The sequence below is a fragment of the Lagopus leucura genome, unplaced genomic scaffold (assembly GCF_019238085.1).
Source record: "Lagopus leucura isolate 7727_CA_CO unplaced genomic scaffold, USGS_WTPT01 Super-Scaffold_100022, whole genome shotgun sequence".
NCBI lineage: Eukaryota > Metazoa > Chordata > Aves > Galliformes > Phasianidae > Lagopus > Lagopus leucura.
Window position 1 is genome coordinate 6,991,925 of NW_024962275.1, and position 24,885 is coordinate 7,016,809.

General features: G+C 50.7%; 1 protein-coding gene across 3 annotated transcripts in view; it reads left to right on the forward strand.

Annotated features, from left to right (window-relative positions):
• ASTN2 (astrotactin 2) overlaps positions 1–24,885 on the forward strand; it is a 257,021-nt gene that overhangs the window by 118,235 nt on the left and 113,901 nt on the right. For all 3 annotated transcript variants that reach the window (XM_042878916.1, XM_042878918.1, XM_042878917.1), the window contains exons 11-13: positions 12,429–12,579; positions 21,036–21,202; positions 22,581–22,769. In XM_042878916.1, the coding sequence (XP_042734850.1) occupies positions 12,429–12,579; positions 21,036–21,202; positions 22,581–22,769 (507 nt within the window). The remainder of the gene's footprint in view (positions 1–12,428; positions 12,580–21,035; positions 21,203–22,580; positions 22,770–24,885) is intronic.

Consider the following 24,885-nt stretch of genomic DNA (forward strand, 5'->3'; position numbering starts at 1 on the left):
ATGTTTCTCCATTCCGGCAGTAGAGAATGAAATACAAGCGCTATAAAAGGGTGTCTATTCCTTGAACAATGGAGTTGGCACCTGCAGCATTTCGCTCACACTCGGTGGTCAACGTGCCCTGCCTGGTCCCAGCTCTGCTCCCTGCTGATGCCATGAGCCACACTGACAAAAGGAAGAAACTCATGTGCTGTATGTTTTGTCCAAGCTGGGCAGGGTGGCAGAATTATTAATACTGACCAGGCGTTGTGATGCTACAAAACTCAACAAGAACCTCTTACCTCCAGTGCGGCGATAAGCGGGACTGAGGCACGGCAGGAGGAAGGGAATTAAGGCAGGACATCAAAGACTGGCTTCCATCAAGTAAATCATGCCATTGCTTCAGTAAAAGAACCCTTAAATGTTTTATTAGGGATTTTCAACAACTACCAAAATTAAGATGGAAGGGATGAATTATTAAAAAATAGATTAACTAAACTAGCCTCTGAATTAAACATGGAAGGTAACTATGAGGAGCAGCGCTGTGCACTGCGGGCAGCCAGTCCTTCAGCTGCGCTCGGTGCAGAGGGGAGCAGTGCAGGTGGGATGGAGGTCATGCAGGGTGTTGGGTGCTGACACTGGGTGGGACACTGGCTCAAGGGACCAGTGGGCTGTGCTGGGGATGCTGGGGGTGCCTGGCCCTGCCCAGAGCTCTCTGCACTCCTATCTCGTGCTGCAGTCTTTTCAAAGTGAGACAGCGCTGTCACAGAGTGGCCTGGTGATCTAAATTTGCTGTTCCAGACCCTGGAGGTCTGATATAGCCCGATGTGATGCGCTCAGCCCATGTATGTGGAGCACAAAGAGCAGGAGGTGAGGAGATGCTTTTCTCCCTGTTATTTTTGCTGCTCCTGCCTGCTGGAGGTGGGTGCACTGTCTCTGGGTGCTGAGCACAAGATACGATGGAATTTCTCTCTGTTTGTTCTCCCCACTGCCTCTCTTTCTTCTTCTTTCCCCGACTCATTCAAAGCTCTTACATGCGAGCTCACAATGCAGCTCCTGTGAATGCCAGCAGTCGTACAGCCGCTACGAACAATTCACAGTATCTGCCACAGCATTGCTTTAAGGTTCACTCTAATGGAACGAGTGGAAGCTTCATTCATAATAATAATAAAGCACTATTTTGCAGTTATATACCGCTTTTCATCTTCACGACTCAAAGCAGCATTAATTAACTGCACAGCACCGTGGGAGCTAGGTAACTGTTGTTGTCCCCATTTCACAGTCTGGAGCAGTGACATATCTGGAGTTGCTCGCGGTTGTGCAGTAATTCAGCATCAGAGAGGCAGTAAATCCAGAAACGCCAACTCCTGCTCTGTGCTTTATTTCTGGGGAACGTTCTCTCCTCATTCCTCTGGCAGAGCAGCCCCTTAGGAGATTTAAAGTCATCTTCATTTCTTAAGCTGAGCGTCAGGTAGAGAGGGGGATGTTGCTGGAGTTGAACTGAGGCCGAGGGGGGCTCCTGTGATGTGAAGGGAAGCAAGTTCCACGCCCCCAGGCTGGCGGTCGGCGGTCGTTTCAGCTTTGCTGGGCTCCTTCCTCCTTCCATCGAGACAAAAAAATTGGAGAGGCAAGTTCTTCTTGGTCTGTTCTTTCACAAATACGCATCCGTAAGCCTGTTTTGGTAAAATGGCAACAGACAAAGAAAAAAACCTCAAATTCAGGCTGTTTTCGTGCTTGTAAAAGCTCGGGTTTGCCTCTCTGGTGAGCTCCAAAATCTCTTGGTTAACTCCTTTACCAAGGCTCACATTAGCAGCCATTCCTAGGGATGCTCCTCATTGACTGCAAATCAGTTTTGTCCCTAAGCCACCAAAGTCTTGGTCAGTATTGTGAAAGGTCATTTGTTTGGGAAACGTTGGATCAGCAGCACTGCATGTGCAGAATGCACCAGGGCACTGCCGTGACCAAAACATCGCCCATGACCGGGGATGGAATGCATGCCACCGAGTGCCACACATCCCATAGGAGCCCCCCAGGCTCCGTGTGCTGCAGGGACCCCACATCCCGTGGCTGCTGATGGGCTCCCAGCATCCCATCACCTGCAGGGCTTAGCGTTTTCTACCCCCTGGCGTGGCAGGGATGCTTCCCCCTCTGGAGGTGTTTCCCAGCACACCCCAGCCGTGCTGCAGCCCCACAGCTGCCCCTGCCTGCAGTCTCACTGCTCACAGCCTCCTTTGTATTCTCTCCTCACCCTGCCGACCTTAGCTGCTGCTTTGTGCTGTACAAACGCCCGTTTTGTACTGAGCAGGTTCCCGCTGCTGCCTCCTCAGCGCTGGATTTTACGTTTCTCTCTCTCGTATCTGGTGAAGGAAGCAGACTGTATTCCCTGTAGTCCCCTCACATCCCTGCAAGCAGGCTTCAGATTAGCGTGGAAATTTTTCCATTTAGTCCCTTTCATTAAAACAGACATGAAAATAAAGGTGGTGGGTGGAATGTGATGGGCAGGAAGAGGGTGGTGTTGCAGCACGCAGAGGTTTTTCTTTTCCTTTCTTTTCTCCCCTTCTCCTCTTCCGTTGTGATCAGTCTCCAGTTGCAAAATGTGCATCCAGAGAGCAGACTCCCCAGCAAGTTTCTCCTGATCTGCTTTGACAGATCCATCCGGGCAGGAGTGCTGATGGCCACATCCCATGTGTCAGCATCTCCTCATGTAGCTGTGGTTCACACTGAGCGTCCCTGCTCCCATTGGCTGCTGGCAGAGCTGATGTCTGAGGTCAGGATGGCTCCAGGGGAGGGATGCTCCCATCCCATGCACCTCTGCCATTAGCTGTTCAGCCCCTTGCATCCCATGCAAGCTCTGCTGTAGCAGAGCTCTTGGAAACACATTTGGTGTGGGATGCTTTCAATCATTGACCTGGGTAAGGAATCTGCCAGCGGGCACAGGGCATTCTGCCTTTAATAAATGCATGCATTCTTCATGTTGCATTTTGTAATGAGATCTCATGGAGATGTACAAAGGCAGGATGTCTCCAGGTACATGGGTGTATCCAGAGGAGCTCCGAGGAAACCCAGACATGGTGTGTGAGCACAGTGCTGCCTGTTGAGTGGGGCTTCATGATGCTCAGTTATGTGTATGGGATGCCCTGTGTACTTATCCTGGGATGTGCTCAAGGCCAGGTTGGACGGGGCTCTGGTTGGTGCTGATTTACTGGTTGGCAACGCTGCCCACAGCAGGGACTGGAACAGGGTGGTCTCTGAGGTCCCTTCCAACCCATGGCATTCTAGGATTCTGTGATTCTGTGTGGGGTTGGGGTGCCCTGTTCTAAAGGCACCACAGCTGAGCCACAGTGGAGTCCTGAGTCCTGGCCCCAAGAAATCCCAATCTCCAGTGCTGGGCTCCATAGGAAACAGGACAGCTGGTCCCCACCTGAGGTATGGGCTTGGCTGCTCCAGTTCCTTGCCTTTTTAACCCTCTCCCTTCCTCAGGTGAATGATGATGTTCCTTTTTCCAACACTGAATTCAATTTATCTTGTGTATTGACCCAAACAGAAAGTCAATGTTTTCTTCATCTGCCATTTGCACTGATGGCAGCCAATTTGGGTCGGCGGGAGCAAAAATGGTTGCATCAGAATTCAGTGCCAGCTTACTTCTTATTTTTTTAAATGCTGATTATCCTTTTTTTTTCAGTACACACCTGGCCCTGGACACAGCATTTGCTACAGGATATAGCTGCAGGCAAGGCTAAAAATGTGCAGCCCCTGGGGCTGCAGAGCTGGGAGGATGCCTGCAGGGCTGCTCATTATGGGCACTGGGGGCTGCCCACTGCCTGCTGGTGCACGCAGTTTGGTTATGAAGTGGTCACATCTGCGGGCTTCGTGCACATCTTAAGCTCTGCATCTTCCTCTGAAGTCTGGAGGCCACACTTTTCAGCTGTTCCCCAGGTTAGAGGAGCGCAGGCATTGCACTGCAAGCTGTCCAGGTCTGTGTTTTGTGTCTGATGGCAGAGAGCTTGCTTGCTGTCCGTAGAGAGCTTGCTTCTCTGCTTGGGTATTCATAAGAGTGCAAGTCAGCAGAGGTTCAAAACTAATAAATGAGCAGAGCTGTCCCATGCACTGGTCCAAACACAGCTGACCCAAAAAGCTTCCAAGCTGGGTACAGCTGCTTTTAAGCAGCAGGGATGTGCTGACAGTGCTCTGTTTTGCAGTGGTCAGAGATTAAGGAGCTTGTGGTGCGTTCATGGGGAAGGTGCAAAGGAGGTGAACCTTCTGGCAGGGTGTGGGCAGCTTTGAGGTACAGCCATGGTGGTCTGATGGAGCATGGGTGCTGCACAGGGGAGTTCTTGGTGCTCCCCAGCCACTGATGTCAGTTGTTTCCTATGCCAGTGATGGCATCTCTAATTCCATGCTGCACTTCTTCAGGGAATTAAACCAACAGAAAGTCCTTTCTTTGCTGCATGGGAGGAAGGATTTGCTTTTTGGGTGCCCTCACCCAGTCAGCAGTGGGATGGATCCTTACTAAAGGCAGTGAGAGATTGGAGTGCTCCAAGGACCAGACCCACAGACGTGGAGTCTCTGGAAGGGTTGGGTGACCAGCCAGCTTCCCAGTGTGTGCTGCACCTTGCGACAAGCCCGGCTGTGCTCCCAGGAGCTGCTAATGAATACTGGGCATCTTGCATAACACAGTCTGCATTGAGTGCCTTAGATAAGAGCCAAGGCCCTTTGAAAAAGCCCATCCATATGGACAGAAAATCCCTATGCAAATCTCTCCCCAGGTATAAAATTAATTGGATTCCAACTTCAAAGACCGCTTCGGGAAACAAGCTCTAAATAACCGAGTTGTGCCTCAGTTCCTCTGTCTGCGGACGCTCACCTGGCTTTTTCAAAATCATTGAGTGTTGCTGATAGAAGGTGCTATATATAGCAGCAAAGCTATGCATATATGTATACTTATGCATAGAGACACCCCTAGTAAGTGACCCCGTGGTTTTGTTAAGTGCTGCTTGCTGGTTTAGCTCTCCAAACAGCTGCAGTTTTGTATCTTACGGGTGCTGGGCGGCACCACAGCCAGCTGCAGCAGGACCAGGGAACGCAGTGGGGCCTGGGACTGTGCTGGGTTTAGGAGGAGATGCAGGGGGATGTTCCTGTTTGCCAAGGGCTCAACCCCATCGCTTCCCAAGAGATCAATAGGAGCAGCAGGTGCTCAGCAACTGCGAAACATCAGGGGATAAGCGTTTGGTCTAGCAACCCTGGCCATTTCCTATTTATCTAATCTAATTCTATTGGCATTTCTAAGGTGCTTTTCGGCACTGCATCTAAGCACTTTATTGTATCTTGGAAAAACCCACAGCTGCTGTGTAATTAGGGCATCTGAGCCTGGGATGCGGGCTTGTCCTGGTGCCTGTGTGCAAGTGGACAAATGGGATCCTGCTCACAATGTCCAGCTTCCCCTACTGACCCTCACAAATCACTGCAATGTCAGATCCAGAAGAACCTGCTAGACTACACAGCTTACCCCAAATACCCTCGAAGGCTGTGGAATGGAAGGGAGAAAAGCAATGGGTTTGTGCCTAAGCAAACATTGAAGGCTGAGTGGTAGATATCCTCAGGCTGAGGTTTGCAACCTGCTGCTGTTGCTGTACTTGGGGTGGGGGTTGGAGGGGCTGACCCATCTCGTGTGTTCAGCCTTTAATAATTTGGGCATTGTTATGGACATCTCATGCCTTCTGTCCGGGGTTTTGTTCGATTGCTTGCTTTTCTAAGATTTCTTTTGCTCCTCCAGGCAAAACTGCTGTAGAGGATGGAGGCAGATGTTTGTATGACATGTGGAGCTCTTACAAGCAGAAAAAAAAACCAACAACCAAAACCCTAATTAATTTGGCCAGCTTAAAGGCTTTCCCGAATAACTCAAATTGCTACAGACGGACTGAGGTCTTGTTTAATTTAAGCAGCAGTGGGCAGTGCTCTCCCTGCCTGAGCACAGCCTGTGTCCCTGCCCCACAGCAGCTCCCAGAAGTGCCGGGCTGGGGTCTGGGGGGAGGGGAATGGGATGTGCTGGGATGAGAGGGGAGGGGGGTGGTGAGTGGAGCAGGAAGGTCCCTGCTCCTGCAGGCTGAGTGAGAAGAGCTGAGCAGTGCTGCATCCAGCACTTGTGGGTGATGAATTCCCTCTTTTCCTACCTAAACTAGCCTGCAACGCCTTCCCCTTCCTCTCTTCCCAAAGTAAAACTGTGCGTGACCCCTCCTTTAAAAAATGCTATTAAGGTTGCAGAGCTCCAAAGCGAATAGTTGCCAGGGTCAGCTCACTGTGCAGCCTCCAGGCAGCCCCTCGGTGTGGATGCGTTATGAAGCCTGCTTTAATGGCATGGCCATGTACTGGCTTTTCACCTTTGCCTCGTTCCGCACAGGCAATGAACCTGCTCTGGGAATGATCTGCATTAATATGGAGCAGTAAAAACTTCCACCTAAGTCATTGAAAGCTACCCTGCGAGTAGAGGAAGTGTCATTTAATGCTAAGTACTCTGAAAAAATCAAGTCTAAATGTCACAAATTTGGTGCATGTAATGTAGTGGATATTTTCTTGCATTACTGTTCCCAGGTCTTGGCTCCCCATCTGTAAAATGGGGATGATAATGGCGAGATTGGGAACTTAATCACTTTATTGGTTGTGAAATACTGCTGGTGTTGAGCAAAGAATAAGCACTCGTGAGGAGCTGAGTAATTGCCATAGAGAGCAGAGTAAACAGGAGCTGTGTACTCCCCAGTGAGGAGCAATGAAGGCACTGGGGAGCTGCCAAAGGAGCTGTTTGTAGGGCAGTAAGAATCCAGCAGGCATTCATCAGAACCTGGGGTGGGTTTTGGGATGCCCCAGTGCTGCAGACACCCCAGTACTGCTCAGCACCGTCCCTTCTGGCAGCAGGGCAGGATCCCTTTGCTGGAGGAGGTCCCACCATGCAGCCGTATGGGTTTGGGTTTGGGACCAGTGTCCCTCCAGGGCTCAGTTGGAAATACCAGCCTGAAATGTATTCACAAGCTGGAAAGTTTGAAATGAGTCTGTGGAGGGGATGGGATGGAAGGGATTGCTAGGCAAACGGAGCTAATAAAAATATTAATTAGCATAGAGAAATCATTTGATAATTTTCATTTATGTATTTTTTAATTATGCATTGCTTCCATGACTGATAACCCCGCACCATTAGTGTGATCCATTTTGCTAGATAAACATTTTACTTTGTGAGTTAATTAGTGTTCAATTACTATCAATTACTACGTATTACTACTACCAATTCCATGTTAAACAGGCAGATCCCACCGCTGCTAATTGTTTCATTTATCAACACTTGGAGCTGTTTGGAACCCTATTGCATGAGGTAGGGGGGGTCCTGCAGGGCTGGGGGTCCTGGATGTCCTCTGCACTCCTCGCTGTGCCTGCAGCTTTCTTGTCCTGGTGCTCCAAGTGTGACCATTTCCTGCCATTTGATTTCTTAAGATGTTGAATCTGTGCTTTTCTTCTGGTGTGCTGCAGCTTTTTGAACTGTTAGAAATCGTGTCAGAAAGTTTCTTCCTTGGCAAGTGAAATTTGGAATAGTGCTGCACAAAGAATGAAGGGGAAGTGAAGGAGAGGGAAGGAGAGTAGGTGAAATGGGGAAGGGAAGGGAAGGGAAGGGAAGGGAAGGGAAGGGAAGGGAAGGGAAGGGAAGGGAAGGGAAGGGAAGGGAAGGGAAGAAATGGGTCAGGCTCATCTTGGATAATTGTGGTACCCTTGTAGTTAATAACAGAAGCTAATACAACTAAATTAGGTATGTCTGTCTCTCGCTGCTGATACAGTCAACCAAGGAAAGCGGATTGCTCTGAAGTAATTTGGAACAGCCAGCTGAGAGCAGTAGCTGAGGTTTTAGGAGCAATTGTACTGATATCACCGAGATCTGGGGCTCTGTGTTTGTGTGAAAGGAAGAAAATAGTTTCATAAGTGTTGGGCACCTTCAAAAGAGGGAAAGTCATCTCCCTGCCTGGAGTAATTAGAACCTGGTGAAGCTAACAAGGAACCTGGGGAAGGTGCACAGCCAGCAGGGATGTGTGCCCGGCATGGAAGGGCTGAGCCCTGCAACATGGCCCAGCAGCCCCAGGACATGTGCATTGCAGGATGGGCTTTGTCAGCTTGCTTTTGTTGTGTGCTGTTTGTTTGTTTTGTTTTGCTTTAATTAAATTTCTGGTCCTTGTGGTTGCCAAGGCGAGCTTCAAAACACTCCAATGGAGCGCTGGTTTTATTGACTCTCCAGCAAGTTATTGAAGCGTGGTAGGAAATGCTTCACACTTTCAACCTCAAGGTTTTTTTGGAGAGCTTTTTTTTTTTTTTTTTTTTGCAAGTGTTTATTATAGCTTTACTGCAAGAAATGTGCTATCAGGAAAACTGATAGTAAGCAGCTCCTCAGCAATGTGTGACAGGTAGCTCCACTGAGTGCTGTCTCTGGTGTCACCCAAGTAAGGAGGAGCTCTCCCAGTTTAGGACCTAGCCTGGATGACAGCTTGTCTTCAAACCTCCCACCACTGTTAGAACGACTGAAAAATGCCCGTGGGTACGTGAGAAACTCATCTCTTTACATAAAATAATAAATCTGCTCCATAGCCACACGTTGTGCACCACGTTAGGAAATGCAGCACTTGAAGTTCAAAACTGCAAAGTCAGAGAATCACAGAACCACCAAGGCTGGAAAAGACCTCCAAGACCATCCAGTCCAACCCTATCACCAACATTTCCTACGAGCCCATGTCCCTCTGTACAACATCTACACGTTGCTTGACCGCAAATCCGTAAGGTAAAGGCTGCCAATGCCTTTGGGGCTGCCCTGTGGCCTCCCAGCACCATGCATGCCTTCCCAGTGCAGCTCAGCTCTACCAGTGTGGGGCTGTCCCTGCTGTGGGGCTGGCTTGGGGTGCAGGCGATTACTTATTACACGCTTGTTGTAATTTGGGTGTTTAACAGCACGGCTCTTTATAAAGAAAGCTGAGCCTGTGCTACAATGCAGCTTTACTGGAATGGTCTGTGAATGTCTGAAGTGCTACAAGCACTAAAAATAACTGCAAGCATCTGAAGTTGGCCACCCAGCAGTGGCAAGCACCTTTAATTCACATTGCTTGTTGCCTTGGTTCCTCAGCTTGAGCAAGAAGAAGAGAAAACACAGGGCTGTGGGTAGAGCTGCGAAACAAAGTGATGTGGGTGAGGCTTCAGGGTCTTCAGTTGTAGCTCCAGAGCAGGGAAGCCCCCAGAGGAACAGCATGGCTGCTTTAGCAGAGGGAAAGGAGATGTGAGGGGAAAGAGGAAAGGAGCAGAAAGGATGGGAGTGGGTCTGAGAGCACATGAGGTCCTGAGAGTGTTTTGCATGGGGGGAATGAAGTCCCCTGGCCCAGGTGGAACTTCAGCTCCTGCTCTGGGTAAATCTGTCCTTAGGTGAGATGTCCCAAGGGAGGAAGGCTGAAGGAATGAGAGATTAAAGGGAAAAGGGCAAAGCTCGCATGATTGCAAAGCACAAGCTTAGTTCCAACTGGCATCCTTTTGTTCCTTGTTTTTCTCAACTATGTTTAACCCTGTAAGAGCTGAAGCCTTTAACCATTAGCAGGCACTAAAAAGGGGCAGCTAAGCTGAACAACACCCACTAATCCCCTTCCAGAATGAGCTGGAGAGAAGAGTCACTGTGATGCTCAGGAGCTTATTCAGAGTTGAGTACTTTGGAGGCTTTGAGAATTGCATGGTGTTGATATTTCATGAATAAATAACCCACAGCAATATTTGTCGCTGAATCTGCTTCATTAATGAGGTCCTGTAGCAAAGGGGAAGGACAGAGGGCTGTGATGGGATTGAAGACAAAAGCTTTTTCGAGTGATTCAATATGCAGGTGATGGGAAGTGGCACGGGGTGGGTGCAGGAGCTGTGTGGTGATGGAGAGCAGGGCTGCTGAGCATCACGTGGACCACATCCTGTGAAATAAGTTGTCAGAAGAGCAGGTTTTACCAAGGCATGGCGAATGATCAGAGGGTTGAGGTGGAGAGGAGAGAGTGTTTGGCTGGTGTGTGTCGTTTGGGAGGGCTGGGAGTTGGAGCAGGAATGCGCATGGCTCAGAAATGTGCTTGTGGGGAGAAGCTGGCATTAGGAATGAGCTCACGCACTCCTAAGCACCCTTTTCTAGAGGACTTGATGTCCTCTCCAGGCTGGTGGGGAGCAGCCCCGTCTCCTTCCCAGCAGGCCTCCAGCTTAGGGGATGCAAGGTCCGTGCAAAACTCACCCCTTTTCCCCTATAGGAAGCTGCAGCATCCAGGTGGGAACCCCAGGAGCGCCAAGGACAGGGCTGGGGGAGACAGAGGAGCATGGGAACATTGCAACACGCACCTCCATCTGTGTTTCCCTGCCTCCTTGGGCAGCTAATATGTTAAGATGTGTAATGACTCGTTCAGGCTCACCTATGGGGATCTGCTGTGCCAGGCCCCATGTCAAAGAGCAGATTCCCACTGCCCCAGGGCACGAGCAGCCGTTGGTTTTGGGCTTCCAGCTTGGCATTATGCAAGCACCTCATCGATGTGGGCTGAGCATCTGGCCCCAGATGGAGCTGAGCTTTCCAGGTGGGTGGAGGGAGAGTTGTCACGGTTGTTGTATTTTTATTTAAAAAAGAAAATATCTCTCTATGTTTACAAGCAGCATTTTTGGTTAATGAATAATATTGCCTTTCTGTTCCCTCTGCCCTCCGCCGATATACGCACCCTGATCTAATGTATTCTGCCTTTCTCACTGCCTCACTTTGGAGGAGCTGCAAATTCTAGTGGGAACAGAGTGCTAATAGAAAAGGGCCTCTAAAGACATTTGAAACATGACCAAGAAAGTACAGAGGGAGATTGAGCTCCAGATATGCTGCAAAATCTAGGAAATGGGCCAAGAGAGGGGGAATATGGGAAACATGATCATTGAGAGGGAAAAGTTAATTGGGAAACATTAATTGGGGTGAAAGTGGGCAGCACAGGTGGTGAGTCCTTCTAGAATCCAAGGGAAATCTGAACATCTGACCTGAAAACAGCGCAGGGCTTCATTATGTTGGGTTTGTCGTTGGATAATTTCGAGCCCTCGTGTTTTCAGGAAGAAACTTGGTTACACCCTAAAGGCTCAGAAAGCAGAAGGCAAAGTAAGAAAAGAGCCCTCCTGATGATTGATTTATTTTTAAAACCTCATCATTTTCCTGCCAATCTCTTTACCATTTTTTTTTCTCAATGCCTGACTCATGGTTTTTTGGAGGCACAGTGTTGGTGGGGCTGCGTGCGTGAGCGTGACGGCGCGAGTCCCTCCTCCGACAGGAACGTGGTGCTGATCCTCAGGGACTGCTGAATATTCTTCCTCTGCTGTTTTCTTGCCAGGTTTTTGCAATAAAACCCCAAATCCAGTGGGCACTGGGTCATTGCATGGGTTTCAGGTGCCACTGGGGGATGCTGCAGGCGAAGCTCAGAGCGTTGTGTGGCTGCCCACACTGCCTCATGGGTGCTTTAAGGCCACCAGGGTCAATGTTTATTTGCAGCCTTCGGTGTATAATGATCTCATAAATACCCTGCGGAGGTCAAGTCTGTCTCCATCACTGCCTTGTCCTGTGACCTTGGGTAAATGCTTTGTCTCCTGTGTGTCTGCACTGCTGGTGAGATGGGGACCGGATCTGGAGCCCACGGTGCATTGCAGCAATCTGTTAACACATACAGTGTGCTTTGAAGATGAAAAATGCCTTGGAGATGCTTAAAGCTCTCAATAAGCATCTGCATTCCCTTTGCCGGAACCCAGCAGAAAGAAGTGCAGGAGTGCTTTGTCACAGACAAAATCTGCTGTGTGCGCAGCACAGCGAGGCAGGGCTGGGAGCAACTCAAGTCTTTCAGTGGTCATTGAATTCGTTGGGGTTTGTGCTTCGTGCTCGCTTCAGGAAGATCACAGCTGTGCCTGGGGTGTGCAGCACAGAGCTGCAGCCCACAGCCCTGGGACAGAGCCCAGGCCCCCGGCCACATCCCAGGAAACACTAAGCTGAGTTTGTGTGGCTTTAATTCCTATGGGGAATCCCCGTGTGCTGGGTGAGGCGTGGGGCTTGGGAGGCTTGGCTCAGGTGTAGCACAGCCAGGAGTTTCGCTGTTGTGGATTTACTGTTGGTTAGTAGGGGGTTGGATTCACATCAGTGATGCTAACAAGGCCTCTTGTTTGCATGAAAATGACGTAGGCATACTCAGAGCAGGTTGGTTTTGGTCAAGGATGTCAAAGTTACACAGCAAATTATGTAAACACACAGTAAGACTGTAAACTCCTCATTGTCTTGGCAAGCTTCCTCTAGGTGGGTTTCCATCACAACGCCATGATTTCACCTCTGTGGGTGAGATACAGCAGTGCCACGCTGCGTGCTGCCGCTCCTGCCCCTCCTGCTGCCTCTAACGGTGCCTTTTCTCTCCAAGGGAAGAAGCGATGCTGTCCACCTACTTTGAAACCATCAATGATTTGCTCTCCTCTTTCGGGCCGGTCCGGGACTGCTCTCGCAACAACGGCGGCTGCACCCGCAACTTCAAGTGCGTTTCCGATCGCCAGGTGGATTCGACAGGCTGCGTGGTACGTACAGCTGGGGGCACGCACTGCTTGCTGCCTGCATTGCCTGGGGGCACGCACTGCTTGCTGCCTGCAGCAATGCCCAGAGGGATGGATGTGTGCGGTGCTCGCTGCTGCCCCGTCCCCTCTTGGCAGTGAATCCCAGATGGGAAGTTTGCCTTAGGGACTTTGGGGCTGGGGATTTGGGGATTGGGTGTGGAAAAGCCAGAAGGATAAGGTGGAATTTGTGTCTGGTGGGGAGGTGTCTGTGGGGCTGCCCGCTGTGCCTGTAGCAGAAGGGACATCACCTGCTGTCCCAGCCCTGGCTCTGCAGGCTCAGCCCGTGCCCCCGCCGAGGCAGGAGTTAAGTGTCTCTTTATTTATTGAAGATGTTTACACACGGCAGCAGCCTGGAAAGGTCAGACTGGAGTGGTGCCGTCTCCGGGGCGGCATTTTCATTATCCCCTTCTCCAATTGCTTGTTAAGGCCATTTAGCACGACAGCCTGATGTGTCACCGGCAGCACCCGGCCCCGCAGCGCCTGCTGTCTCCTCCTTCCTATTCCTCCCTTTTCTGCTTTCTTTTCCGATCGTTGTTTCCTTTTGTTCTCTTCCTTTACCCCTTCCCAGGGAGGGGCTCGGTTTCTGGCATATCTTTTTATTTTTTCTTTTCCCCCCCTTTTTTTTTTTTCTTTTCCCCACCGTTATTTTGCTCTGCAAACTAATTGTGCCTCGCAGACGCTGTCAGAAACAATCGGGGCTCTGATTGCCCTGTGCCTCTGGGAAGAGACGCCTCTTTTTAAAAGTCGGGATATATTAAGATAGAAATTGTCAATAAATTACAGGCGCAGCGCTCACCACGGCGGCACACGGAGAGGCAGAAATTGAAAACCACGTTACTCAGGGAAAACAGCCCCCCTGGATTTTGTAATGGTTCAATGGGACTGGTTTTAAAGGGAACAAAACACATCCGGCAGGAAGGAGGGGAAATCACCTCAAGGTCCATCCTGCTCCCCAGGAGCCCAGGAATTGCAGCGCTGTGAGGAAACGTGGCCATTCCCTGGGTGGGAAAAAAGGCATAAACCAATGGTTCCTCCACCCAGGCTCCCCTGTGGGCTGTGTTCATGGCACGGGATGAGCTTGCAGGTGATGGGAGCTGGGTTGGTAACCCAGCTTCACCCTCGTGTCCCCTCGGCCACAGTCATTTGGTGACAGCATCTCTCGCGGTGCCGGGAGGGATGGGCTCATTTGCTGTACATTTGCAGGAATGTCAGTTAGTTTTAAAGCTGAACTGCCGTGAACTCAATTTGCCAATTTGGTGAGTGCTATGGGCAATATCGGGATGTAATTTAATTAAACTGTCCCCTTTTTATAGAGTTCAGGGAGCACTCGCCTGCTCATTTTAGCGCTAGGTTTTCTTCAGCTTTACTCTGGACACTGTTTCTCAAATCATGACATGCTGTTAATCTTTACCAGTCAACAGTTTATTAATTTGCTGAGGACCACAGAAGTATATAATCAGTGGTTCATCAATCAAGGCTAAATCCAACAAATGTTCCAGGCAGGTACCGAGCATAAAATATACATGTGGGCTTGTAAGCAATTAATACACAGCAGAGCTGGAGCCTCGCAGCTCGACCAGGGAACAGCACAAATCTCAAAGATTTCTTACTCCTTTTATTTATAATCGTCATCTGTTACCAGTTCCTTCGTGCCCTTAGCACAGCTTCCAGTAATTCTGCAAGGATGGAGGATGCATTTATCTTTGGGCTTTCAGCAGAACATTCCCTGCCATTACCCAACTGCTTGGCCTTTAGAGGACATGGGCAAGTGTCGGGGCGGTTGCCTGCAGGTGTTGGTTGAGGCTCTTTGGGTTTCTGAATGAGACCCGAGCACATTGTTCCATTAAAGCCTCAGTGCACGGACCCAGGGTTCTGAGCCTGCTTCCCACAGGGCTCTTTTCACCTTTCTCGTGTTTTTTTTTCTGTTAGTTTTCCTTGCACCCAGTAGGTGGCATTCGTGCATAATGCTCTTCTGCAGTTCTTTACTTATCGGAGGCTTTTTATTGCTTGGGTAATTACAAGAAGCACGGGTTGCCACCTCGCTGTGACCTTTGTTTGGAACAGTTAAATGGTGCCTTGGCTCTGAGCTCTACCTTGCAGAATAGCAGAGCAACCCCCAAACTCTGTGTCTGTTTACATCCCACTTCTCCTTGCTGTACCCAGAGCTGCTGTCAGTCAGGGGATGCCACAATCACTTCCCAAGGAAAACAAAACCCCAGTGAGCATCTCTAGACCCAGTGGGTCTTGAGTGCAGCTGTGCGAGCTTCCAGGATCACAGCAAACCAGAAGGAACCATAGGGGAGGAACAAGACAGGTTATTTATTGCTGATAGAGAAATGTATATCACTGAGCCCTCCTTCCAGCACGTGGGTAGCTGCTAGCCAGGAGGGAAAGGATGCAGGAGGAGGGAGAGGGCCTGACCCTTGCGTGTTGCTCATTTATAATTTAAGTTGAAATGCTGTGAATTGGACCTGAGGGAATGAAGGGAACACCTGCAATGTGGCTAAAACTCAGGTTTCCCCACCTGTCACTTGGCTGGGGTTTGCTCGCAGATGCCAATGCTCCCATTACTTTTCTCTGCCACCCCAGCAAGGTGACCGTGTTGGTGTGCATGGTTCCTGCACCATGCCTCATCAAGCATCATTTCAGGCTGAAGTCCTGCTAGCAGAAAGGTGTTTCCAATATAAACAATTTGGCTGCAAGCACAATATAAGCTGCTTTTCTTCATGGCTATGGGGACAACCCATCAGCTAGGAGAACGTTTGGCTCCACAGTGTGCAGGAGGGAGATGGTTTCTTAATTGCATTGTGGCCCACACTGTGACACCTGTGCTGTGCTTGTCCTGGCCTTTTCAGACACAGAAAGAAGAGAATTTGGCATGGTCCACACAGGCGTATAAGCCTGAGCTCAGCCTGTCTGGATCTAATCCTCCCCTTTTGCTCCCTTCCACACCAAAATAAGGGCTGCTCCTCAGCTGCTGCAAAGCACTGCAGAGAAATGGTTTAGTTTCACAGGGTAACCAATTCACAGAGAAGTGAGATTAGAAGTGAGAGAAGGCCAGTGGGCTCTCTGCTCTCCTGCTGCCAGCCCAAGTCGTTCTGGGGCTTCCTGGGACGAAGGAGAGCATGGGAGCATTTGGAAATGAAGTGAGTGGGGTTGAGAGCTGATGTTCCTTGGGGACACTGGGTGTTGGCAGTTCCAGCCCCAAAAAACTGTGCAGAAATGCCCCACGTCTGCAAATTCCAGACTGTGTTGGTTCAAAACATCTCTGTCCTATGCAGGAGGGGGAAATGTTTCATTCCAGCATTATCATCTGGAGTTTTATGTCATATGTTACATTATCCCAGTGTTCAACCTGAAATAAAAACAAAATAAAGCAGTGGAAACCAAAACATTTCAACCTTGTCAAAATTAAACGCTGTTCTAATTTCCCAGTGAATTTTGAGATGTAATTGACGGAATCCCATAAAGCACTTAAGCTTCATCAAATCTGCATTTTCTGACAGACAATTGTTCATTGAAAAATAAAAACTCATCCGTCCCTGCCTTAAGAGGCACCTCGCTAATTATGTGGAGATGCACAACATGCAGGGGAGGGACATGAGGAGGAAACCATTCTCTTCTAATCCCCCTTAAGTTTAGCTGGCTCCTCGAAGCAGAAGATTACTACTTATGTATATTATGCGTGGGAGCAGAAACCCCTGGTGCTATCGAGATGGAGGCACTGAGGTGAGCTGGAGGTCTCAGTGCTGAAAGGAGGTGACTGAGATGATAAAATCCCATCTTTTGTGTTGGCTTTTGCAATGGCATTCCATAGAGGTCACCAGTCGGCACCTCTTCCCTCTGCACCACGGCAGATTGGGTTGCTCTGTGTTCTGGTCGTATCACACTTGGTTTGGGTCCTTGGCTTTGACTTGGTTCCTGGGCTTTGGTTTGGGTCCTTGCCTTTGGTTTCAGTCCTTGATTTTGGTGTGTAACTTTGTGCCCAGGCTGTTTCCTGAGGTCATATGAATCTGTAGTTGAATTTCTGGTCTCCCAAAGGGTTCTGGTGGTGCCAGGCTCCCTTGTGTCGTGGACAGCAAGCTCCCCAGTGGGCAGGAGCTGATAGTGTGCTCCAAAATATGCTGGCAACGCATCCTGGGGACACGCTGAGGATGTGAGCTACCACTGCACATGCTTTGGAACCTGCAGAACAGATGGGTTTGATTTTCTGAGGCTAAAATAATGACTGATGATCTTGAGATAGAAAACGAAGCAGGGAGAAAAGAGTAGGAAGATAATGACTGTTATTTCAGCAAACGGTTGTAATGTTGCCCTTTGGGAAGGATGTTCCCTGCAGCGAGGCTCTGGGGGGGTGAGGACATTGCTGCCCAGGGAGGTGATGAATGGAAGGATGGCCCCAGAGAGAAAGGGGCACACAAAGCCCCTTCAGATCCAGAGAGGCAGAAGCAGCGCGAGCCAAAGCTGACTGAATATATATATGGACACAAAGGGATTTAATGTGTTTGTATCATTTCTGAGCTCCAACAAGCAAATAAAATACATGCCAGCGCATAGTTCAAAGCTCATTAAAACACTGGCACTTGCTGGTGCCTCAGCAGTACCCTGGATTAATGGTTTTGTTTCCCACTGGAGAAGTTCTTCAGTGCTGAGGAAGAATGTGTCTAATGAAGGTGAGTTCATTAGTGCCGTTGGACTCTTTCACACCCAGTGCTGGAGCCCCACACTGCTCTGGGGGGTAGGAGGGAAAGCTGTGACCTCAGGATAATGGTTTGGTGCACTGCCTGTCTGTCTGTCCATCCAGTATGGAGGATCTGTTCCATTGGTGCTCTGACTATCTGAGCATGTTGTGGTTGGGTTTGGCATTGCAAATTAAACTCCCATTGACCCCACCGCCCCCCTGGGTGCAGGACTGGGTCCTCACCTCCATGCCACAGGTACGGGATCCCCAGCTCATGTCAAGTCAGGCAGAAGCAGAAGCCCGTGTGGGAGAAGTGCCTGACAGAAAGGCTGCTAATATTGAGAAAACAGAGCAGAATAATAAAAAGCACGCTTTACTCTTTACCAAAACACTTTATTAAATATTCTTTTTTTTTTTAAATAACAGAGAAGAGGAGCGGAGCTGTGAGCAGGCAGTGCTGGGCAGAGCTGGCTCCTCTCGGGAGGAATCGCGTCGGTAATGAGACACACGTTTTGTTTCCAGTGACCCCATCGCCCGTCTCGCTGCTAATGATCTTTGTAAAAGAGAAAGAAAAGAAAGGGCCTTTGCTCACTAGCGCAAACAATCCAGATAGATGTTTTCCTAAGCAACAGTCTTGTGCAGATGGTGGTGGATGCTGGCTGCCTTTACACTGGGAAGGGGCTGCCTCGCAGTGCGTCTGCCCTGCCTTGGCTGAGGATGAGGCTCTGGTTGGCAGGAGGTGGCTCCGTGGTGTCACACAGTGATGTCCTGTCACCTGGTGAGGTCCTGATGGGGTGACAGTGTGGGTCAGGGGGATCCCGTTTGGTTTGGGCCAGCGATTCAGCAGCTTGGGGTCTCCAAAACCACACGGTCCTGCACCCGCTGCCGCTCCATGGCACCCTGGTGACATCATTTCAAAGGGAACAAAGCACGCTGCTCTGAGAACCAGGTAAAAATAGCGTGTTCTTATTCAGCATCTGTGCTCCCTGCGTGTGCTTGGAGTCTGTTTTGCTGACAGCGGTGACAAAGAGCAGGACCTCGGGCTCTGCCTGGTGCAAACAAGGACAGTGGGCTGATGTCCATCCGTGCCATCAGCAGAGCATGCACCAAGCTGCCCTCGGTTCTGCCTTCCCAAATTCACTGGCAGGAGCTGGGCTGTGGCTTTGTGGCTTTGTCACATTCTGTCTGCAGAATCTGTGTTAACTGTTTGAGAATGCACAGGGAAACAAGAAGCTCAGCTTTCTTTCCAATCCCAAGAGCAATTTTGAGAGTGAGCCATCATCACAGAGAAACCAGCGCGTTCATGCATGTGTATCTCAAAGGTCTTTTCTGATCTCAGTGGCTCTGTGATTCCTGTAGTGACCCACATGGATCTGCAGGACACTGGAATTGCATTGGCACAGCGATGCCTTTGTGGCTTTCCAAGGCAGTGGCAAGCTGCAGTCTCTCTCCACCTCCTCTTTCCTTTCTGCAGCCTGGACCAAGCACCACTGCGAGGTTTCTGTTGCTCGTATCCCCATGAAGCATGGACTGACAGACTGGAGTGAGATCCCTTGGTTCCATCATAATCCTAGAATCATTTGAGTTGGAAGAGGCCTCAAAAAGCCATCTGGTCCAACTCCCTGCAATGAACAGGGACACAGCTAGGTCAGGGTGCTCAGCACCTGTGTCATGAGCCATGCTGATGTAACAAGGGAATCCCTGGAGCTGGTGGGTGCTGGGATTCCTATGACTCCCTGGATCCAACAGAAAATTCAATTTCCATGCTGGCTTCCCCAATGGAACGGGGTGGGACGTGTCATCTGTGAGCTCACAGACAGAATTATTGGCCGAGTTACTTATTGATTTTCTAATCATTTTCAGACACAGCCCCCCATCCTGTGTCACTGCCAAGGCAGATCACAAATTGAACTGCAGCTGAATTGATGTGGGATTGATTAAAACTCTCCGTAATTATTGGTTCTCTGCTGCCCAAGCCAGACAAATCAATGTCAGCAATAGTAGATATGGTCCTTTATAAAAGCCCAGAACACACAGAGCAAGTGCTGTTTTTGTAAGGAGCACAGGGAGGCCAGGTTGGTGCACACAGTGTTTTTTCTGGGTAGTTCTGACTCTCTCAGCCTGTGGGCAAGAGCAGAGAGGCACCCAAATGGGCTCTGGAGTTCTCTGTTCTAACAGCAGGGTATCCTGACTGCAAATCCTTTGCTTGGTGGACAGGCAGACCTGCAGGAAGTTTCCTTGTGCCAGCTGCTCTCCATCCACTGTTTTCTGCTGGAGCTGCTGATATCCTGCAGGAGAAAACTCCCAGCCCTGGGGCTGGTTCTCACCCCCTGCATTGTGCCTGCTTGGTTTGCATGCTGCCTCCATTTCCTTGTCCCCAAAGAGGAGCACAGCTTTCTGTCCCCAGGGAGCCCCATTAGCAGCTGCTGGATGGCCAGGATGGGGACGGATGCAGGGATGCTTTCGTTTGCACATTTCGTGCTGAGCTATTAGCATGCCATAATTAATGCATATTAGGATGCACAATTACAAACAGTAGCCAAGCATGATTGCTAGTGATTAAAAGCCAAACAGGGACATCCCAAGGGGTCTCCTTGAGTAGAGCAGGGTGAGGTAGGGAGGGCCCTGCATGTCCCACTAACCCAGTCCCAGGGAAAGAGCCATGGCTTTGCCCTGTGGGCTGGGCAGGGTGCAGAGCTCAGCCTGCTGACTTCAGCTCCTGGCAGCTCCCATCAGCATCCCTGAGGGCACCCCAGGCAGTGCCGGATCACACACCTGGCTTGGGAACAGGAACACTGCTATGGTGCCACGTGTCCTGGTGGAGATGCGTCCCTGCCAGTTTGCACAGCTCTCGTTGTACCCTGGGGCCGCAGATGCAGGGGAGCCTGCAGTAGATAAGTATGGTGTACACGGAGTCACAACCACACTTATCTCGATCTTGCTTCCCAGGCAGCTCAGCAGCAAAAAGCACAGATTGTTCTGAGTATCCTCTCCTCCTTCATATTTATTCCGTGTATGCAGCCAGACAGCTTCCTGCTCCCAGCTTTTTGGGAGCGATGCGGGTGTTCAGAGGGGACAGGAGCTGCCTCCTTCCCCACAGAGCACTTCCCCCACACCCTGTGCCAGCAGGTTGCTACCATTGGCCCCTTCCCATGACAGCAAACACGGGGTGCAGGGGCTCCTGAACTTTTATTAATATGTACAGCGTTTTGCTCACATGGAAAATTGATTTTCTTTTTTAAGCACGAAGCATAGTGGTTTTATAACCTTTCTTCTGCTTGACAGAGGCCATTTATAACCTGCCTTCATCACTACCTGTACGAGCTCCAGTCTAACTCATCTTCAAGAAATTCCATAATGCATTTTTAATTGCGAGCTGTTCCTCGGCAAGATTTATGTATTTTCTCAAGGATTGGCCTTTTTGTTGTTGTTTGTGCGCCCGCACGTTTGGTGAGAAGGGATAAATAACGGGAGCAGAGCAGAAGAGTGCTTTAATCTGGGTGACAATTTATTGATGGCATTTGCTGCCTGCTGGCTTTTATCTTCTGGGACAAGGAAAGCCAGCTGGAGAGCTGAAATTGAAACTCAGTGCCAGGTCCCTGCTTGTGTGAACCAGCACTCCTGAGTCACTGGGGCTGCTGTCCCGTCCTCCCCGCTCCTCCATCGCAGAGCAGTTATGGCCACACCACACGAACACGGGGATCTGGGGGTAACATCACCGTGTCCCCTCTCCCCGCAGTGCCCCGAGGACCTGCGGCCCATGAAGGATGGCACCGGCTGCTACGATTACTCCAAAGGCATCGACTGCTCAGACGGCTTCAACGGCGGCTGTGAGCAGCTCTGCCTGCAGCAGACGCTCCCCCTGCCCCACGACCCCTCCTCCAGCACCATCTTCATGTTCTGCGGGTGAGTCCCCCATCCCCACGCTCCCATTTCTCATGCGGGTGCTCTCAGGAGGTGGATGCCCAGCAGGAGGGCTCCTTGCAGAGCTCACTTCCATTGGGCGCCTGCTCTGCCTGAGGGAAAAGCAAACACAGGCGATGGCAGCGGGGTGAGCAGATGCACCCTGCTCTGCTGACGGTACGGTTGGATCTGTGACTCACTGCAAACGTACTCAGAAATTGTACATTGCGTGTTGCAGGGGAGGGGGGAGAGGGTGGAGGATTCGTTTTCTTTCTTTCCTTTTTTTTTTTTTCCCCCTGCTCTTGTGACTGTCTTAAAATAGAGCTTCATCCCTGATTTTGGCCGCGATCCTATAATCCTACACAACGTAGCGTTTGCTCTCAGGAAAATCTCCCCTGCTGCAGGATGCTCTGAAGGCAGCGTGATGCTTAGCAGCCTTCCCTCTGCATGGCCCCAGCAGCCGCCATCCATCAGCCACAGCATCTCGTCCCACCTGGGGCTGTGCATCCATCCCTGTGCCAACACCTGGCAGCGGCCTCGTCCCTGCCTTCATGGGAGGGATTGGGGTGAAGGAGGGGGAAAAGGGTCTCATGGAAAGGAGTTTCTCATGGGAGAGTGGGACAGAAGCACAGGGAGGAATGGGAAAGTGATGGTGACCTGTGGGTGCAGCACAGCTCCCTAAGGAGGAGCTGGCCATGTCAAAAAGCTGCTGTTTGGCTGTTCTCCTCCACCCCCCCCCCCTTTATTTTTCTCTTTTATTATTATTGTTTGGTATCACGCAGCAGCTGAGTCACCAGCAGAAAGCACGTTGCCTCTGTCATGCCTGAGAGGGGGCTGGAAAGCCATATGGGCACCACCTCTGCAGGGTCAGGGAGCCTGAGTGCAGGACAGGGCCTCTGTCTGAGCCCACAGCAGGCACCAGGGCAGAGCTGGCACTTCAGACATCTGTCCCCAAGGGCAGAGACCTTTTCCCTTGGTTTTGCACAGTCCCTGCTCAAGGCAGGTATCTGTAGTTGAATCACATTGCCCCTCAGTTTCCCTCACTGTGGGAGGTGAGTGCCTGCCTTACCCACACGGTGCTTGACAGCAGGAGCAAGGAACGAGGGAGCAGCCATGCTAGAGCTGTGTCCTTGCAGGAGAGCACTGATGTGAGGAAAAAGGGGAAGCAGCTCCAGGTTTGGCTTTGCTCTTGGCTGGGGAGCATCAGAGCACTGTAGCAGCATCAGAGGGCACTGGGGGCTGTGGGAAGGAGTGATGTGCTCAGCTCTGCTCGGCAGCATGGAGTGATTCCCAGGGGCTGAGGTTTCGATCCAGGTCAGGGATCCAGGCTTGGGGTCTGGTTGAGGTCAGGGTCCCTCTGATGCCGCTTGTGGTCTTGCAGGTGTGTGGAGGAGTACAAGCTGGCCCCTGATGGCAAGTCCTGCCTCATGCTGTCCGACATCTGCGAGGGCCCCAAGTGCCTGAAGTCGGATGCCAAGTTCAACGACACGCTCTTTGGGGAGATGCTGCACGGCTACAACAACAGGAGCCAACACGTCAACCAGGGCCAGGTGTTCCAGATGACTTTCAGGTACGGCCCCACTCTGCTTCTCATCCAGGGGAGCACCAAGGTGGGCAGATGGGACCAAGGTCTGGTGGTGCAGGGGCAGCAGCTCTGACAGATTGGCCAGCAGATATTTGGGGAAGAGAGCACAAGGGCAGCAGGCTTGCATGGTTTTCCTGTTTGTTCATTCTTCCTGCATAGGATTTCCCTGTGCTGGTGGATGTCCCTTTGGCCAGGTGCTTTGATGGACTTCTCTGCCTTGTTGTCCCATGAGTGTTGATATATTCCATCTTCACCACATCCTGCAATGAGTTCTGCCATGTAATCACACGTGCCATGAAAAAGAATTGCCTTATGGGAGTGAATTCTGGGAGAAGCTGCGGCAGTGGCTTAATAAGAAACAGCACTGACAAAGTGAAGTGAGATGAGTGTCACGTATCACGGGGTGTCTTCTGGCAGTATCTCTCACTGCCCCTGGGGGACTTCAAGAATGGTGGAGATGTGGCACTGAGGGACACGGTCAGGACCATGGTGGGGTGGGTTGGGGTTGGACTTGGGCATCTCAGAGGTCTTTTTGAACCCTTATGGTTCTGTGATCCTGGGTGTCGGGAGAGCAGAGAAGGGCTTCCGTGTAGTTTTTTTCACCTCTACTGAATGTAGCCACATTTTGAGTGGATGCAAACCTAAGTGGACCTATGAATTTCATAGCACTTGTGCTGAGCAGTGTCAGGAGAGGACTCAGCTGGGAGCGCTCAGCCCATATTCTGCCCAGACCTCACTCTTGTGCAGCATCTGCAGCACACCAAGGTTTTTGTCCTTATTCGGGCACTGAGACCTCGTTGCTGCCTGTGATTTCAGCTGAGTTGTGGGTGCTTACTGCCTCTGGCCTTGCTGCTTTGCTGGGTACTTCTTTCCCTGCTGAGTGTGAAAGCCTTCCTAGCTATGAATTCACACTGAACTCTGCCCTTTTGCTCCGGGGATGGCAGATGAATTACGGGCTCCACCAGCAGCGAGGCGTGCAGAAAGCGGCAGCCAGCAGAGTGCTGGGAGCCAACAGAGCTGCAGCCTTTGCTGGAAGTGAGAATTGACAGCACGCAAAGGCAATTTTCCCTGCAGGCTCCTCTCTGCTTTCTCTCCCTCTCTCGTGCTGCAGGTCTGTGGGTCCTTCAGAGCAGAGATCCGTAGAGCTGAAATGTTTCATGAGCTCCAAGGTCGAGCGGGTGTGAGGGGTCCGTAAGCTTCCCAAATCGGGGAGCTGCCCAGCTCAGATGGGGCACCCCAACCCCAGCCCTGTGGCTCTAACATACAGGTTTCCTGGTCAGAAAGGGCTCTTGGAGACTCATCCTCGTTTCTGAAGCCACAAGTTTTGCTTCCAAAGGGCTTCCAGCACTCGGGGGGCAATGAGAAGGGCTCACCTCCCTGCACGTCTGCATCTGTCCACAGCCCGGCGTGCCGGAGGGCTCTGCGGTAGGAGCACCATTACATCATCCCCTAACAAGGGAAGAGAAGGAGGTTAATGGAGAAGAAATTATTAACTAAAAGATGTAATTTGCCTCTGATTTTCATAGATATTCAAGAACCTCTCTGAGCATTAAGACACCAGCTGTTAGAGAAGCCCTTAATTTGGTGCATTTGAAACATAGCAGGAAGCTGCCTAATACCAGGGATTAAAAGCCTGTTTCTGCAAAGTAGGAGCAAGAACCTGCTATCAGAACAAGGGGCTGAGTATTTTAGAGGGATTTATAACCGCCGGGATCCTTTAGCTATGCAGATGTGACAGTTCTCTGAATGGCGTCTGCTTCCCATGTTGCTCCATCTTCAGTGTCTTTAATAAATAGGATATTCTGGATCCGCCCGGCCTGTCAGCGTGGTGCTGGGAGGGAGCCTTTGTGCTGGAGGCAGCGGTGCCTCTCGCAGAGTGTCCTGAGCAATGCCCCTAGAGTTACAGCAGCACTTCCACCCTATCGGGGCTGGGTGGTCCCTCGGCCACTCAACAGCCTGCAGAGATCATAGAAGCACAGAATGGCTTGGGTTGGATGGGACTGTACAGATCAGTGCGATCCAGATGCCAAGCTGGGGGAGCGCTGCTGGCTGTTGTTTTGTCTGTAGTGGATTGAGTTGCTCAGCAGACTTGTTGGAGAAG